The sequence below is a fragment of the Vigna unguiculata genome, chromosome 9 (assembly GCF_004118075.2).
Source record: "Vigna unguiculata cultivar IT97K-499-35 chromosome 9, ASM411807v1, whole genome shotgun sequence".
NCBI classification, from domain to species: Eukaryota; Viridiplantae; Streptophyta; class Magnoliopsida; order Fabales; family Fabaceae; genus Vigna; species Vigna unguiculata.
Genome location: NC_040287.1, coordinates 39,952,828 through 39,969,153, shown reverse-complemented (window position 1 = coordinate 39,969,153; position 16,326 = coordinate 39,952,828). Strand labels below are relative to the sequence as shown.

The following is a 16,326-nucleotide window of genomic DNA, read 5'->3' as shown; positions in this document are numbered from 1 at the left end:
ATGTTTTTACATTAAATTATTAATTCCATATTTATAATTAAAAAAATAAAGAAATAGTTTTATATTTGTAAAGAATAGTATGTTACAGAAGATACAAAATTCAATGAACTTTTCATGTCATGTAGATCTGTTTTATTAAAAAAAAAATTACGATGTTACATCTTAAAATTACATTAAAAATGCACTCGTGCATTTCGATTTCAGTAAATAGAAAAACATATAATCAAATTAGTCAAACAAAAATAATAACAATGACACGGCTTTGCAATTTATCATAAAACTGCCTTATGGAAAGTAACAAAATGTATAACTTTTTCTACTAAAATTATGATAAATACAGATAACATTAAATATTTTTTCATTAAACGTAATTTAAAGATGAATCCTTTTACAAAAGCTAAAAATAAACTTAGTGAAAAATAAGTATAGTTTAGTTTTGTTTTAATGCTTTTTTTAATCATTGCTTTTGATAAAAACTTTCTATCATAGGCAATATTAGTAATTTAAGACTTTGTATTTTCCTTGAATGCATTGATGAACAATAATAAAGGGTCCCCACCAAAAACCCACTCCACTATAAATTGTTCTCTTTGGACCATTCCACATCTCTCTCCATTCTTTCATCTTCTACCTCTCACTCATCTTTGCGCATTGCTGTAGACTGTTCATAAGATCACTGCATCAATTCAACTTTGTTCATTAGATCTTCTTTCTTAGAATATCATGGTCTTTGATATCTCCAACCCAGGGCTTCAACTAGGTCTTGGTCTTGGCCTCCATGATCAGTCACAAGAAACTTGCATGAAGAGCCATGAACGAAGGCGAAGACAAAGACAGAGCCAGAAAAAGAAGGAAGCGGATCCACGTAAGAACAAGACTCACCCATCACTTAGGTTAGGACCGCCCCATGATGATGATGCAAATAATAATCATCAAGTTACAAAGACTGATTCCGATGAATGTTGTGATGATTTTCACGGTCGTGCTTCTCCTCCGAGTGCAGTGTCTTCGTTTCTTAACTCATCAAGCATCATCAAGAGAGAGCGAGATCGTGAAGAAGTTGAGTTAGAGGTAGAGAAGTTTCCCTCAAACTTAAGAGTCGTGGATCTTCATGAATATGGTAATTACTCCAAGAAGAAGCTTAGACTCACCAAAGAACAATCTGCAGTCTTGGAAGATAGCTTCAAAGACCATTCTACTCTCACTCTGGTATATTTATTTTTCAACTCATCAATCACTAACTCTAATAACATCTTTTTACTACTTTTTGTCAAGAAAGATTAGAACCATTTTTATATATTTCTTTAAGGATTGATAGAAGATATATTCATGCTACCCACATAAATTTAATGACAGAGGTAGCACTGTTGTTTATTCATCATTTTAGGAATCAATTTTTTATTTCATGAATTTTTTATTCACAAGAACCCTTCTTGGTTTTTTGGCGTGCCTAATAAGCCTTTTTACTGATCCGAAAATAGTAAATGTATTAAAGTTCTTAGACTTTTCTGAATGCAGTATCTAACAATTATTATCAGTTATTAGTCATTTCTAGTGGATGTACTATTTCATTCATTTCACTTTAGGTGTAGTTTAAGTTTTTCTATGAATTTTTAAAGCAACTGTCATTTACTTCTTTTGTAATACATTAATTATAATTTTATTCCAAATAAATATTAAGACTAAATGGATCTTGATGTTTTAAAATGAGTATTTTTGACATTTTGTTCAGACACAGAAGCAAGAATTGGCAAAGAAACTGAATCTGCGGGCGAGACAAGTGGAGGTATGGTTTCAGAACAGAAGAGCGAGGTGAGTTATAATTTCTCTGATATTTGAACTGCATATTCACTCAAGTACAAATCTGCATGATGCTTCAAATCCACATTCCATTAACGTAGAAAATTGTTAGTAATATGAGTATGAGTCTGTATTTCACTCCCTATTTATAATTTTTAATAAATCTTAACTGAAACTATCAATGAAGCACTCATCTATAATATATAATGATTAAAAATATATAGATTGATTTATAATAAACCAGCTTTTCAATTCATAATCTTTAACAAATTATCCACATAAGAATTATACCATGATAAAAGATAATAAGCACTGTATAATTATAATATTTAATAAAATAGATTATTTTTCTAACTATTTTCTTTATCTTTACATTATTTCATAATTTAAACATACGTTTTAATAATATATTTTTTATTTTTATAATTGTTATTATAATGGTTTTTTTTAATATTATCATAAAAATGTTGATGTTTTTTTTGTTTCCACTAGTTATATATAAAGAAGATACAATGCTTTAATATACATATTTTATATATATATATATATATATATATATATATATTAGATTTTATTTTTTAACTACAAAAAATCACTATACTTCTGTTTCACAATCTTATTTTATTTAATCACTTATATAACTAACTATAAATCTTTCACTATTTATTATTTAACCAAGATCATTTACTATTTATTTTCTGCTTAAGCATGTAATTAACGAGATGTTTCTTATTTTACTATTGTTTATATAAACAATGTTATGTAAGTATGTACATAATATATATATATATATATATATATATATATATATATATATATATATATATATATATATATATATATATATATATATATATATATATATATACTTTTTTCAGGTCAAGAAAGAAACAGAAGAAAAACTAAAACAAATAAAACACTTTAATAGTTTTAGTATTAGAAGTATAAATTTTTTAAATCAATGATAGTAAGATCTTGAAATTTAAAAGAAACCATTCAATGGAGTTATAATGATACATGATAGATATATTATAATGATATTGAATGTGTGATGTGGTGTGGTAGGACAAAACTGAAGCAAACGGAAATGAACTGTGAGATACTGAAAAAGTGCTGCGAAAGTCTAACAGAGGAGAACAAGATGCTGCAAAAAGAGTTGGAAGAGCTTAAATTGATGAAAACAGCATTGCAGGGACCCATTTTTATGCAGCTTCCAGTGCCAACCCTTACGATATGCCCTTCCTGTCAGAGAATTTCCGGTGGCAGCGCCGCCACCACCACCGACAATGCCTCCTCTTCTACCACCACCACCACCTTGCTTGTGGGTCCAAAGCTCCCCCACTTCTATAAAAATAACTACACATTCACACAATCATCTGCAGCTTGCTAGCTAAATAATACAACTTAGTCAAATATTAATAAATTCAACTTTTTTTCTGTTAAAAATCATTTAAAATTATGATGAAAGTGTATTCGTATCACTTTCTTTCTTTTTTATCATTTTTTCTAGTTTTAGTTTCTTATGTATATCACCTCTACCAATGATATACACAGTATATATAATCCTTCTGCAATTATTTTGGTGGAAATTTATCCTGTAATATTGTAAAAATGGTCGATCAACGTGCAGCTTAATTATTGTTAATGCATGTGATTTAGCTACAAGAAAGTGTATCAGTTTACTCGAATCTCATTGGTCATAGATTACTGAGTAAGATTATCCATTGAACTATTTTGAAATGTTAGTGCGGGTTTGGTACAACTGAAACTCTCATTTTTCTTTCGACTGAATTCGATTTTGTCTACCACAACTTTTTGTGCCCGGTAGACAATTCTCTTCACACAAATTCTTTGATTTCTAATTTAAAGTTGTTTGAATAATAAACCTTTCTCTTTATCACTCTTTGTGAAAGAACAATTTCCCGATAGTTCTATATGGATTAATGTTAGTAAGGTTGACTTGACTCCAATAATAAAATATATTAAAAAAAATTATATTAGTTTCATTCTCATGGGATTAGTACTGATTTGGATGAATCCAGTTATGAAATCATTCAAATATAAATCATTCAGTATTTTATAAGTTGGTAAATATTTTAAACATATTATTCAAATTTAAGAACTAATTTTACATTACAGCTATAGTTTTTAAACAATTTTTCAAATAAATGTTCAAAAGTAATATTTAGTTTTACGTAAATAAAAAATTAATAGAAGACATTAAACAATTTTGACCCATATGTAAAAAGAGTAAGCCTTAAGTACGTATAAATAGAATTTAACTTTTAACCATTAACAATATAAATATTTTTAGTTCCTTTAATTAAAAACCATATATTTTTAATTAACTAATGATGTATACGCATGTACAGTCCATTAACATAAAAGCTCTTTAAGTTGTGAATATACGTTATCATGAAGATAATATAGTGTTGATTTAAGAAAAAACAAAAATAGTGTGGGTGAGTGTAGGGATATAAAAAAAATCTGTCTCCACGAATATCTGCGGATAAAAACCCGCAAGGGGTAAGAAATAGATATTGTAAATGGATACAAACGAGCAATAGGTAACAATATTTTTATGCCTACATGTTAACGGGTGAGTACGGGTATCATAATATTCGTACATGTGAATACTCGTATCTACTATAAATTTAAATTAAAAAAAAAACATGATTAAAACATTAACATATTGATTTTGAATGAGTTATTTTTTATCAATTTTAAAAAAAATCTTCATCTCTTTATAAATTGTCATTCAATATTATTTAAATTGGTTATTTGCACGTTGTTTGAAATTTATGAATGTTATGCAATTATATTTTTATTTTAATCTATGGTTAAAATATGTTGTTAAATATTAAATTTTTGTTTTTGTAAATATCCGCTGATACATGTGGATATTAAAAAAATATACGGATACCCACATAACGAATACCCGCACAGATATTGATACGTGTACGAATTATCGCGGATAAGGTACGGGAGAGTTATTATCTGTATCGTACACATCCCATTAACATTCATGAGTGAGTCTGTATATAAAATGAACTAGTGTAAACTCTAGTAACAAATGTTATTTTATTACAATTTAACGAGTTATTTTTTATCAAATAGTAAAAAATTAAAATAATTTTTTTATAAATTAAAACTAACTTATTTATAAGTTAAGAAGAATTAAAAGGAGGATAGGATTTTTCTTTTTATAAATTAGATTGTGTATAAGTTAATTTAATGTTTAGAGAACTAGTTTTACTTTCTTTTCTTTTATTTATCTCTCTGAAAATAAACTTAAAAACTCGTTAGAACAAGTGTTAATAAGTTTTTTACTTACTACGCTAGTATACTTTAATTAATACAATTAAATTGGTGATACTTCTCAATAAAAATACAAAATTATTAAATAATTCTAAATCACTATTTATATTGATTTTCGCATAACTAATAATTAAATGTGATTAATGCTTTTAGAATTAAAAAACTTAGATACGCATGGTATAAATTTCCTGAGACTATAAACAAACGAATTAATGTTTTATTCAATAGTGGATATTTCGTAATTCTATATTCATTTCATTTTTTTTTATTCTTCACATTCCCACTATCCCATTATTAAATATCTCCTTCCTTTTTGAGACGGAAGAATGAAGCTGAAAAAGAAAGCCAAAATAGTAAAAGAATAATAGTAGCAGTTATGATTATTGAAATCTAGTAGAGACATAAATGAAACAACTTAGTTGAAATGAATATGGTACAATGTCTAGTTGCGACATAACACAAAGGTTTACATCAGTACATAATATTTCTTTTCCACAATGGCAACAATCAAACATAAACATTAACATTAACATTGCATAACCAAGGTTGTATTCAGCGAACCGCACAAAAAGTTAAAAAAAATGTTAGAAAATCAGAAGACTAGATAAAACAAACCAAGAATACAAATTCGAAGGTGAAGAAGACGCTTATAAATCGATTGATACCACTATTGAGGAGTCACCCTTATCAACAACGAATGTCTTAGAAACTTTCTTTGCTAAGGTGACCACTTCGACGTTGTATGTTCCACTGAAGCCTCTGAAGCTGAATTCCCCTTGCGCATCAGCATAACCATGGCTGTGAGACAACCACTCTTGTTTGAGAGTAAGGAATCTTTTTCCAGCTTCGTTGAGTTCTCCTTCTGCACTCACCAGGTGTGAATTTTCCCGGCTCATAAACAACTCCCAAAATCCCCATAGCATTACACCGTCTATGGCAGCGTGTGCCATAGCTTCCCGCAGCATAACTTCTAGATCATCAGCTCTGACATATTCATTGATGGAAGACACATCAAGCTCAGTAAACCAGATTGGTATACCAAGAGTGCCCAATTTATCAAGGGCAGAACAAACAATAGGCCCCACAGGACTATCTATGTGACCTTGAATTCCTATTCCCCCAACTGGGGCACCTTGCTGCTGCAAATCAAGAATATGTTGAATGTACTTTTCTGGGGATGATCTGGTGTCACATCCATCTTCAACATGATAGTCATTCACAAAAAGAGTAGCAGATGGATCTAATTGGTGTGCTGTCTTGAACATGTTTGCCCTTATATCCTTACCTAGTTTGTCCTGATAGAACGAACCGTGCAACATTTCGTTGTTCACATCATAGTGTCTGAACTTACCGTTGTAGCGAGTCAATAAGTCATTCATGCGATTTTGGACAGCTTTCATCAAATCAGTTTTATTCAGTGATTTGATCCATTGCTGAACAGTGCTGTCTACTTCCCAGAAGATACAATGGCCTCGAGTGTCTATCTTGTTTTTCTGACATAAGTCAAGCATTTCATCAGCATCCTTGTAATTCAGCTTCCCCTGTTGTGGCTCAGTCCAGAACCACTTCAACTCATTGCCAAAAACTGCCCAGTTAAAATGTTTCACAAAGAAGTCCACAAAATCTTCATTGTCAATATTGCTTCTGCTAATGCACGTTCCTATGGGAAAATCATTTTGTATTTGTCTGACTCTCACCAAGGTTCCAAGATTTCCAATTGAATCCAGCCCAGAGAATTTTAGAGTAATATCACGCTTACGGATCTGCATGGAAGCAAGTGCGAAAAAGTTTAATCATATGAAAACTAAAATCAATCATTCTTTTAGAATTATAACAAAATGTAATCATATTTTCATGATTAGAAACATGTTTAAGTCTGATAAGATATAAAATGCACATATATTTTACCTTTTCTGTTTGCCTCCTCAAATACTTAAACCTTGCTTGTCTATCAACAGCAAAAATTTGAAGTCCAGCAATCATTAAATCAACACCAGAAGCAGGTCCTTGAATAGAAACCATAACCTTAGATGCCTGCTTTTCGATTCTAAAAGACCCACCAATTTCGTGCCACCTGCCATCAGCAATCTCAACTTGTCCTACATTGACCCACTGGTTATCAACGTTAAGCGCAACATTAACATTCTGAGGCCCATTTGATCCAGAACCGATCCTCACCCAAGCAGATACTTGATAAGTTAGAAAGAGTTTCAATTTCTCAGTGATGATCTGAGTAGGACCCATCCATATTTGTGTGCGATTGGTTACATGGATGTAGTGCCCGCTCAAAGATTCATGAGGCCCAAGAGATTCTCTTGCCATTGATGGAATTATACGCGGTGAACCACTCCCAACGCTCAGAGTACAACTCCCAAGTGGAAACCATCCATTAGTGCCATCATCCAGATTACTGTTTTCAATTATGTTAACACCAAAAGCAGCAATCTGCAAAAGCAAAAATAATCTCAGGTGCTTAAAACATTCATAGTTGATCATTCAACAAAACTCGACCAATATGCGTAGAAACTATAGTCACAAACTTTTTATTTAAACAAGGAATAAGCGCTAAAAAATTCCAGCAATTGCTAATTTAACATATGAAAGTAACAATTTGAAAGCCCAACCTCACAATCTGGTGGTGTTGATGGTGGTGTTTTAGCTGCATGTTTTACAACCAAATTATTGACAAGGATGTCAGTTCCTGGAGAGGGACCTTCTAAATAAACTACTACTTTTGATGGAGAACCATTTAGGAGGAATTTTCCCTGCATTTGGACCCAATCTTTATCTGTTGCCTGCACACTTTTAATATACAGAACTTTTAATCCAATTAAAGAAGCATTCTGATGTCAATTATAGATCAAATAATATTGCACCAAATTCTTTTAGAGCCTATTGAAGAAACGATGTAATAAAGCATTGAGATGGAACTAACTTGGCAATGCCTATATACTGCTCCCGAAGATCTTGTTCTTGAACCCACAAAGTAGTCCTTACATCAGAAGTGGTGACATTGTTACCAAATATCCGAACTAATGCAGTAACCTCATAGGCAAGCTTGCGCTGCACTCTTCCTGTGATCTCCTGCTGAATCCCGTTCCAGCTTTGGGTACGTTCTGTTGCAGATGCAAAGAATTTACCAGACTTGGGAAGAATCTTTCCATCTCCCACGGAGTCATGTACGGCAATCTTGCAGCCTCTTCCAGACCAATTATTCAGGCCATCATCAAAATGGGGATTTATTATGATGTTTTCATCATCCTAATTGTGAAATAAGGAAAAACACATCACATGTTACTGTTTGTGAAAATCTAGATTTCATGGAACCAAATAGAAATGAAATGGCACATCACACTTATTGGAATTTTAATCCAGCATCCGTCAGGTTATTTTGTTAGTGAATAGGTTTTTCTATATATGAAAGAAGAGTAACACATTATATTGACAAGGAATTGTTAGTACCTTAGTTCTAGATGAACCCTATTCTATAAGCTATTATCTGCTATAATTTCCTATTCAAACAACGTAACATTTCAATGTGGTAAACACAGGGCTCTCCTTTTCAGCAAATGAAAAAGGAAAAGCAACAGAACAATTTGAAAACAAGCTGAATATAGAGAAATAAAAGTGCATGCCTCGGAGTGGTTTCCTTCATTGATCTTCGGTAAGTTTTCCATAGCTTTTTCAGACTTCTAACCCAATAAAAATCAACCAGAAGACCTTCAATTAGGAAAAAAGAAAAAGAACAACAAAATCAGTTCATAGTTAAACAATTTTGACTCACTAACAACACTGGTGGTGAAGACATTTTTCTTACAGTAAAAGCGAAAGTTGGAGGCTCTGGTTGTGAATGCAAAGGGTTATAACTTCTTCCATATATATACACACAGAGTGACTCAGCAAATTTGAGAGTGAAGGCTACGAAAAGTGTGGGGCCAAGCAGCGAAACTCATCAACAGGAATCCCATTGTGGGAAAATGCAGATAGATTTTCCACAATTGATTGTTATTAAATATCCTCTGAAGTAATCCAAAAAAGGGGAGAGAAATGAGAAGAGAGTAAAAGAATTACCTTTCTGATTCTGCTTATATTTTTCTTTCCCTGTTTCTTTGTAAGCAATGCTTGAATTGGTGGACATGGCTGTTCCATCGGTTTATTATATTCCAATACACTATCAAATTCTTAGTACTAAAACTAACATATACTCCTTTTGATATTATGTTAGGTAAACCTGTGCCGCGCGGACCTTTTTTAAATATAATTTTTTTTATTATTTACCCGTGCAACGTGCGGGCCTTTTTTAAATATAATTTTTTTGATTATTATAAAGTAATTTAAGTTTTTAATACAATAGAAAAAACGAATAACTAATGATAAACCTTTTGTTATTATATTCTTCTTCCTTTTTACAGAAAATATTTGCTTTTTCTATTTTTAATATAGTTTTAGATAGGTTATTTATTACGCTATTAACAATAAGCTTTTAACATATATGCATTATCCCCACGTATATGATAATATATATATATATATATATATATATATATATATATATATATATTGTTTGTTTAAAAGTAGATGATATGTCCGTATTTCTCTGTAAATTTGTATAGAAGAAAAAAAAAACATAACCTAATTTATAAGAGTTGTTTCGTATAATTTATTTTATTTTGTTCTTAATATAATTTTAACTTATACAAGAATCATTTCATTGTTTTCTTGAAATTACTTATAGAAAATCTTATTCAAATAATATATCCATATTTTTTATGAGAAACAAAAGTGTCCATTCATAAAATAATGAGATAAAACGTAAATTTAAATCTATTAATATAAACTTAATTAAAATATTTATATTTTTTTAACTATTTATGTGTATTTTCTAAATATGTTGTATTAAAAAAAGACATTATTTTAATAAGAACTCAATTAAAATTACTTTACTTTATTATACACTTAAAACTTAAATAAAATTTGTAAAGATAAACATTTAAAAAATATAATTTAAAAATGGGAAACATAATAAATAAATGAGTATGGCATAAATTTTAATATTAATATTAGTAATTAATTTTATAAGTAATTTTTAATAATAAATATTAAATATGGATCATTAACTTATAAATGATAAATATTAATATAATATTTTTGTAAAAATGTGTTATTTTTAATAATTTAATTTTTTTCTAAAAACATAAATTTATACGATTTTAAAACTTTGTACGATAATTTTAGTATTATATGTTAGATTATACGTATGATATAATAAGATTTTACGATTTAAATCTTAATTATGACTGCCTTCTTACTACACTAGTATACTTTAATACAATTAAATTAAATTGATAATACTTCTCTATAAAAACACAAAATTATTAAATAGTTGTAAATCAATAGTTATATTGATTTTCGTATAACTAATAATTAAATGTGATTAATGTTTTTAGAATCAGAAAACTTAGATACGATACGCATGGTATAAATTTTCTGAGAGTAGAAACAAATAAATTAATGCTTTATTCGAATGGAGGATAATTATTCTACATTCATTTCATATTTTTTATATTCTTCACATATCCCATTATTAAACATCTCCTTCCTTGTTAATCTTAGAGAAGGAAGAATGAAGCTGAAAAAAAAGAAGCCAAAATAGCAGAAGAATAATAGTAGCTACTATGAAATATGGCTTTCTCTCATTGCCCATTTCTTATCTCTATTCATCTCCTTAAATAATATATACTTTCTTATCTTTATTCATCTCCTTAAATAATATATAGCATTTATCATTAGTAATGATAATTGATCCTAATTTAATTTATTTTTTATAACCTAAATAAGGAACCTAAATATAAGTAATTATTAAACTAAAGAAAATAAATATGCATATAAGAGATATTTAGAAAACTAATAATGATCCAGTGGACTCGTTGCCTAACAGCAGCTATGATGTAATGAAATGTAGTAGACATAAATGAAAAAACTTAGTTGAATTGAATATGGTACAATGTTTAGTTGCGAAATAACACAAACAAAGGTTTAAATCAGTACATAGTATTTCCTTTCCACAATGGCAACAATCAAACATAGACATAAAACATGCATAACCAAGTTGGTATTCAGCGAACAGCACAAAGAGTTAAAAAAATGTTGAAAATCAGAATACTAGATAAAACAAACCAAGAAATACAAATTCCAAGGTGAAAAAGACGCTTATAAATCTATTGATACCACCGTTGAGGAGTCACCCTTGTCAACAACGAATGTCTTAGAAACTTTCTTTGCTAAGGTGACAACTTCGACGATGTATGTTCCACTGAAGCCTCTGAAGCTGAATTCCCCTTGCGCATCAGCATAACCATGGCTGTGAGACAACCACTCTTGTTTGAGAGCAAGGAATCTTTTCCCAGCTTCGTTGAGTTCTCCTTCTGCATTCACCAGGTGTGAATTTTCCCGACTCATAAACAACTCCCAAAATCCCCATAGCATTACACCGTCTATGGCAGGGTGTGCCATAGCTTCCCGCAGCATAACTTCTAGATCATCAGCTCTGACATATTCATTGATGGAAGAAACATCAAGCTCAGTAAACCAGATTGGTATACCAAGAGTGCCCAATTTATCAAGGGCAGAACAAACAATAGGCCCCACAGGACTATCTATGTGACCTTGAATTCCTATTCCCCCAACTGGGGCACCCTGCTGCTGCAAATCAAGAATATGTTGAATGTACTTTTCTGGGGATGATCTGGTGTCACATCCATCTTCAACATGATAGTCATTCAAAAAAGAGTAGCAGATGGATCTAATTGGTGTGCTGTCTTGAACATGTTTGCCCTTATATCCTTACCTAGTTTGTCCTGATAGAACGAACCGTGCAACATTTCGTTGTTCACATCATAGTGTCTGAACTTACCCTTGTAGCGAGTCAATAAATCATTCATGCGATTTTGGACAGCTTTCATCAAATCAGTTTTATTCAGTGATTTGATCCATTGCTGAACATTGCTGTCTACTTCCCAGAAGATACAATGGCCTCGAGTGTCTATCTTGTTTTTCTGACATAAGTCGAGCATTTCATCAGCATCCTTGTAATTCAGCTTCCCTTGTTGTGGCTCAGTCCAGTACCACTTCAACTCATTGCCAAACACTGCCCAGTTAAAATGTTTCACAAAGAAGTCCACAAAATCTTCGTTGTCAATATTGCTTCTGTTAATGCACGTTCCTATGGGAAAATCATTTTGTATTTGTCTGACTCTCACCAAGGTTCCAAGATTTCCAATTGAATCCAGCCCAGAGAATTTTAGAGTAATATCACGCTTACGGATCTGCATGGAAGCAAGTGCGAAATAGTTTAATCATATAAAAACAAAAATCAATCATTTTTTAAGAATTATAACAAAATGTAATCATATTTTCATGATTAGAAACATGTTTAAGTATGATAAGATATAAAATGCACATATATTTTACCTTTTCTGTCTGCCTCCTCAAATACTTAAACCTTGCTTGTCTATCAACACCAAAAATTTGAAGTCCAGCAATCATTAAATCAACACCAGAAGCAGGTCCTTGAATATAAACCATAACCTTAGATGCCTGCTTCTCGATTCTAAAAGACCCACCAATCTCGTGCCACCTGCCATCAGCAATCTCAACTTGCCCTCCATTGACCCACTGGTTATCAACGCTAAGCGCAACATTAACATTCTGAGGCCCGGTTGAACTGGAACCGACCCTGACCCAAGCAGATACTTGATAAGTTAGAAAGAGTTTCAATTTCTCAGTTATCATCTGAGCAGGACCCATCCATGTTTGTGTGCGATTGGTCACAAGGAGGTAGCGCCCGCTCAAGGATTCATGAGGCCCAAGAGAGTCTCTTGCCATTGATGGAATTATACGCGGTGAACCACTCCCAACGCTCAGAGTACAACTCCCAAGTGGAAACCATCCATTAGTGCCATCACCCAGATTACTGTTTTCAATTATGTTAACACCAAAAGCAGCAATCTGCAAAATCAAAATTAATCTCAAGTATTTAAAACATACGTAGTTAATCATTAAACAAAACTCTACCAATATGCGTAGAAAGTATAGTAACACTTTTATTTAAACAAGGAATGAGCACTAAAAAGTTCAGCAATTGTTAATTTGATATATGAAAGTAACAATTTGAAAGCCCAACCTCACACTCTGGTGGTGTTGATGGTGGTGTTTTAGGTGCATGTTTTATAACCAAAGTATTGACAAGAATGTCAGTGCCTGGAGGGGGACCTTCTAAATAAACCACTACTTTTGCTGGAGAACCATTTAGAAGGAACTTTCCCTGCATTTGGACCCAATCTTTATCTGTTGCCTGCACACTTTTAATATACAGAACTTTTAATCCAATTAAAGAAGCACTATGATATGTAAATTTTGATCAAATAATATTGCACCAAATTCTTTTAGAACCCATGAGAAACGATGTAATAAAGCATTGAGATGGAACTAACTTGGCAATGCCTATATACTGCTCCCGAAGATCTGGTGCTTGAACCCACAAAGTAGTCCTTACATCAGAAGTGGTGACATTGTTACCAAATATCCGAACTAATGCAGTAACCTCATAGGCAAGCTTGCGCTGCACTCTTCCTGTGATCTCCTGCTGAATCCCGTTCCAGCTTTGGGTACGTTCTGTTGCAGATGCAAAGAATTTACCAGACTTGGGAAGAATCTTTCCATCTCCCACGGAGTCATGTACGGCAATCTTGCAGCCTCTTCCAGACCAATTATTCAGGCCATCATCAAAATGGGGATTTATTATGATGTTTTCATCATCCTAATTGTGAAATAAGGAAAAACACATCACATGTTACTGTTTGTGAAAATCTAGATTTCATGGAACCAAATAGAAATGAAATGGCACATCACACTTATTGGAATTTTAATCCAGCATCCGTCAGGTTATTTTGTTAGTGAATAGGTTTTTCTATATATGAAAGAAGAGTAACACATTATATTGACAAGGAATTGTTAGTACCTTAGTTCTAGATGAACCCTATTCTATAAGCTATTATCTGCTATAATTTCCTATTCAAACAACGTAACATTTCAATGTGGTAAACACAGGGCTCTCCTTTTCAGCAAATGAAAAAGGAAAAGCAACAGAACAATTTGAAAACAAGCTGAATATAGAGAAATAAAAGTGCATGCCTCGGAGTGGTTTCCTTCATTGATCTTCGGTAAGTTTTCCATAGCTTTTTCAGACTTCTAACCCAATAAAAATCAACCAGAAGACCTTCAATTAGGAAAAAAGAAAAAGAACAACAAAATCAGTTCATAGTTAAACAATTTTGACTCACTAACAACACTGGTGGTGAAGACATTTTTCTTACAGTAAAAGCGAAAGTTGGAGGCTCTGGTTGTGAATGCAAAGGGTTATAACTTCTTCCATATATATACACACAGAGTGACTCAGCAAATTTGAGAGTGAAGGCTACGAAAAGTGTGGGGCCAAGCAGCGAAACTCATCAACAAGAACCCCATTGTGGGAATGCAGATAGATTTTCGTCTTAAATGAAATACATAATTGAATGTTATTAAATATCCTCTGAAGTAATCCCAAAAGAAGGAAGAGAAATGAAAAGAGAGTAAAAAAGTTAGCTTTCTGATTCTGCTTATATTTTTCTTTCCCTGTTGCTTTGTCCTTCAGACAAGCAATGCTTGAATTGGAATGGAAGCCTAAGGCGCCTAGGTCGAGGAACAACGCTTGGTTCCTTAATTTAACATTACCACTCATTCATTCGCACCAGACTTCAAGGTTTTGCCACAGTTTGGTGGACATGGCTGTTCCATCGGTTTATTATATTCCAATACACTATCAAATTCCTAGTGTTAGGACTAACACATACTCCTTTTTGTTATTATATTCTTCTTCCTTTTTACAGAAAATATTTGTTTTTTGTATTTTTAATATAGTTTTAGATAGGTTATTTATTAGGCTATTAATGATAAGCTTTAACATATATGCAATATCCTAACGTATAATATATATATTTTTTGTTTGTTAAAAAGTAGATGATATAAACTTAATTAAAATATGTATTTTTTTAACTATTTATGTGTATTTTCTAAATATTTTGTATTGAAAAAAGACATTATTTTAATAAGAATTCAATTAAAATTATTTAAATTTATTATACACTTAAAACTTAAATAAAATTTTTAAAGATAAACATTTAAAAAATATAATTTTTAAATGGGAAAAATAATAAATAAATGAGTATGGCGTAAAATTCTTCTGGAAGGGAAACCAATCAAATTATCATTCTGCTTTAAACTTGCAAACAACAAAAATATCGAATTGAGATAAACGAAAATGAAATGCTGAATTTGAGTGTTATGCGAAATATGAGAAAATATTCCTTGTAAGTAAGGAGAACCAAATGCTAGTAATTATTCCTTCTTTGAAACTTTCAGTTATTAGCTACTAATTGATTATCCCTGTAATTGGTTATTAGAAACAAATTCTATCACTTATTCAATTTCATCTCATCGTATTTTATTCATCTTATATTTAATGAGTAAATTACAATATTAAATCATTCATAATAATATTAAAGAAATGTACAGGAATAATAAAATAAAATAAAAAACACACTAAATGCTCTGATTTTAGAGTCTCTGGACTAGAATATATAATTTGTTAAATATGATTGGATTGGATTAACCAAAACACAATTGTTGTTTTTGATTCAACAATATACTAATTATTAGAGTGGAAGAAGGAGAAATAAATAAAATCAAAACTGATATAATTGAGGAGGAGAAAGAATAATGAAGTGATTTTTCTTTGAATAATAAAGTAATTTACTGGATATGATGTTGGAAATTCAATGTAAACAAGGTTTCTGGCATCAGCTTGTGATAGAAGATGGGAGACGCCACATGATCTATGAGTTTTCATTTTCTGGACTTTTTATCCTTTTCTAGTAGTGATATGGACAAATAAGCCCATGCCAATCATCACATTAAAATAAAAACTTTACAATTTAAAGAATATGTCTCATCATCACACTCTATCTTCAAATTAAAAAATTCACTCACATTTTTATTTATCTTCATATACTATTTAATGATATAAAAATTGTGTCACATCTTCCTCTTGTTAAAAACGGATATACTTTATTCATATTATAAAACACATGGCATATATGTTTACTTTTTTTA

The 16,326-nt window shown here is 31.1% G+C and overlaps 2 protein-coding genes across 2 annotated transcripts; one reads left to right on the top strand and one right to left on the bottom strand.

Moving 5' to 3' along the window:
• Positions 1-626: 626 nt before the first annotated feature.
• On the top strand, positions 627-3,507 carry LOC114164426 (homeobox-leucine zipper protein HAT22-like). The gene is made up of 3 exons (XM_028049095.1): positions 627-1,209; positions 1,733-1,812; positions 2,866-3,507. Exons 1-3 carry the CDS (start codon positions 724-726, stop codon positions 3,188-3,190), a joined length of 891 nt encoding a protein of 296 aa, XP_027904896.1. The 5' UTR covers positions 627-723; the 3' UTR covers positions 3,191-3,507.
• Positions 3,508-5,616: 2,109 nt separating this feature from the next.
• LOC114163722 lies at positions 5,617-14,664 on the bottom strand. Its single transcript, XM_028048017.1, is given in 11 exon segments — positions 5,617-6,881; positions 7,027-7,563; positions 7,743-7,920; positions 8,054-8,379; positions 11,332-11,900; positions 11,903-12,443; positions 12,589-13,125; positions 13,301-13,478; positions 13,611-13,936; positions 14,311-14,395; positions 14,493-14,664. Coding segments are annotated over 10 exon segments (4,350 nt in total). The 5' UTR covers positions 14,353-14,395; positions 14,493-14,664; the 3' UTR covers positions 5,617-5,765.
• Between the last annotated feature and the right edge of the window lie 1,662 nt (positions 14,665-16,326).

Bases quoted from the DNA above. Each gene is read 5' to 3' on its own strand.
- LOC114164426 (XM_028049095.1), top strand. From the start codon at position 724: ATGGTCTTTGATATCTCCAACCCAGGGCTTCAACTAGGTCTTGGTCTT. The intron at 1,210-1,732 runs GTATATTTATTT...CATTTTGTTCAG, and splicing joins ACCATTCTACTCTCACTCTG to ACACAGAAGCAAGAATTGGC. The intron at 1,813-2,865 runs GTGAGTTATAAT...GTGGTGTGGTAG, and splicing joins TTTCAGAACAGAAGAGCGAG to GACAAAACTGAAGCAAACGG.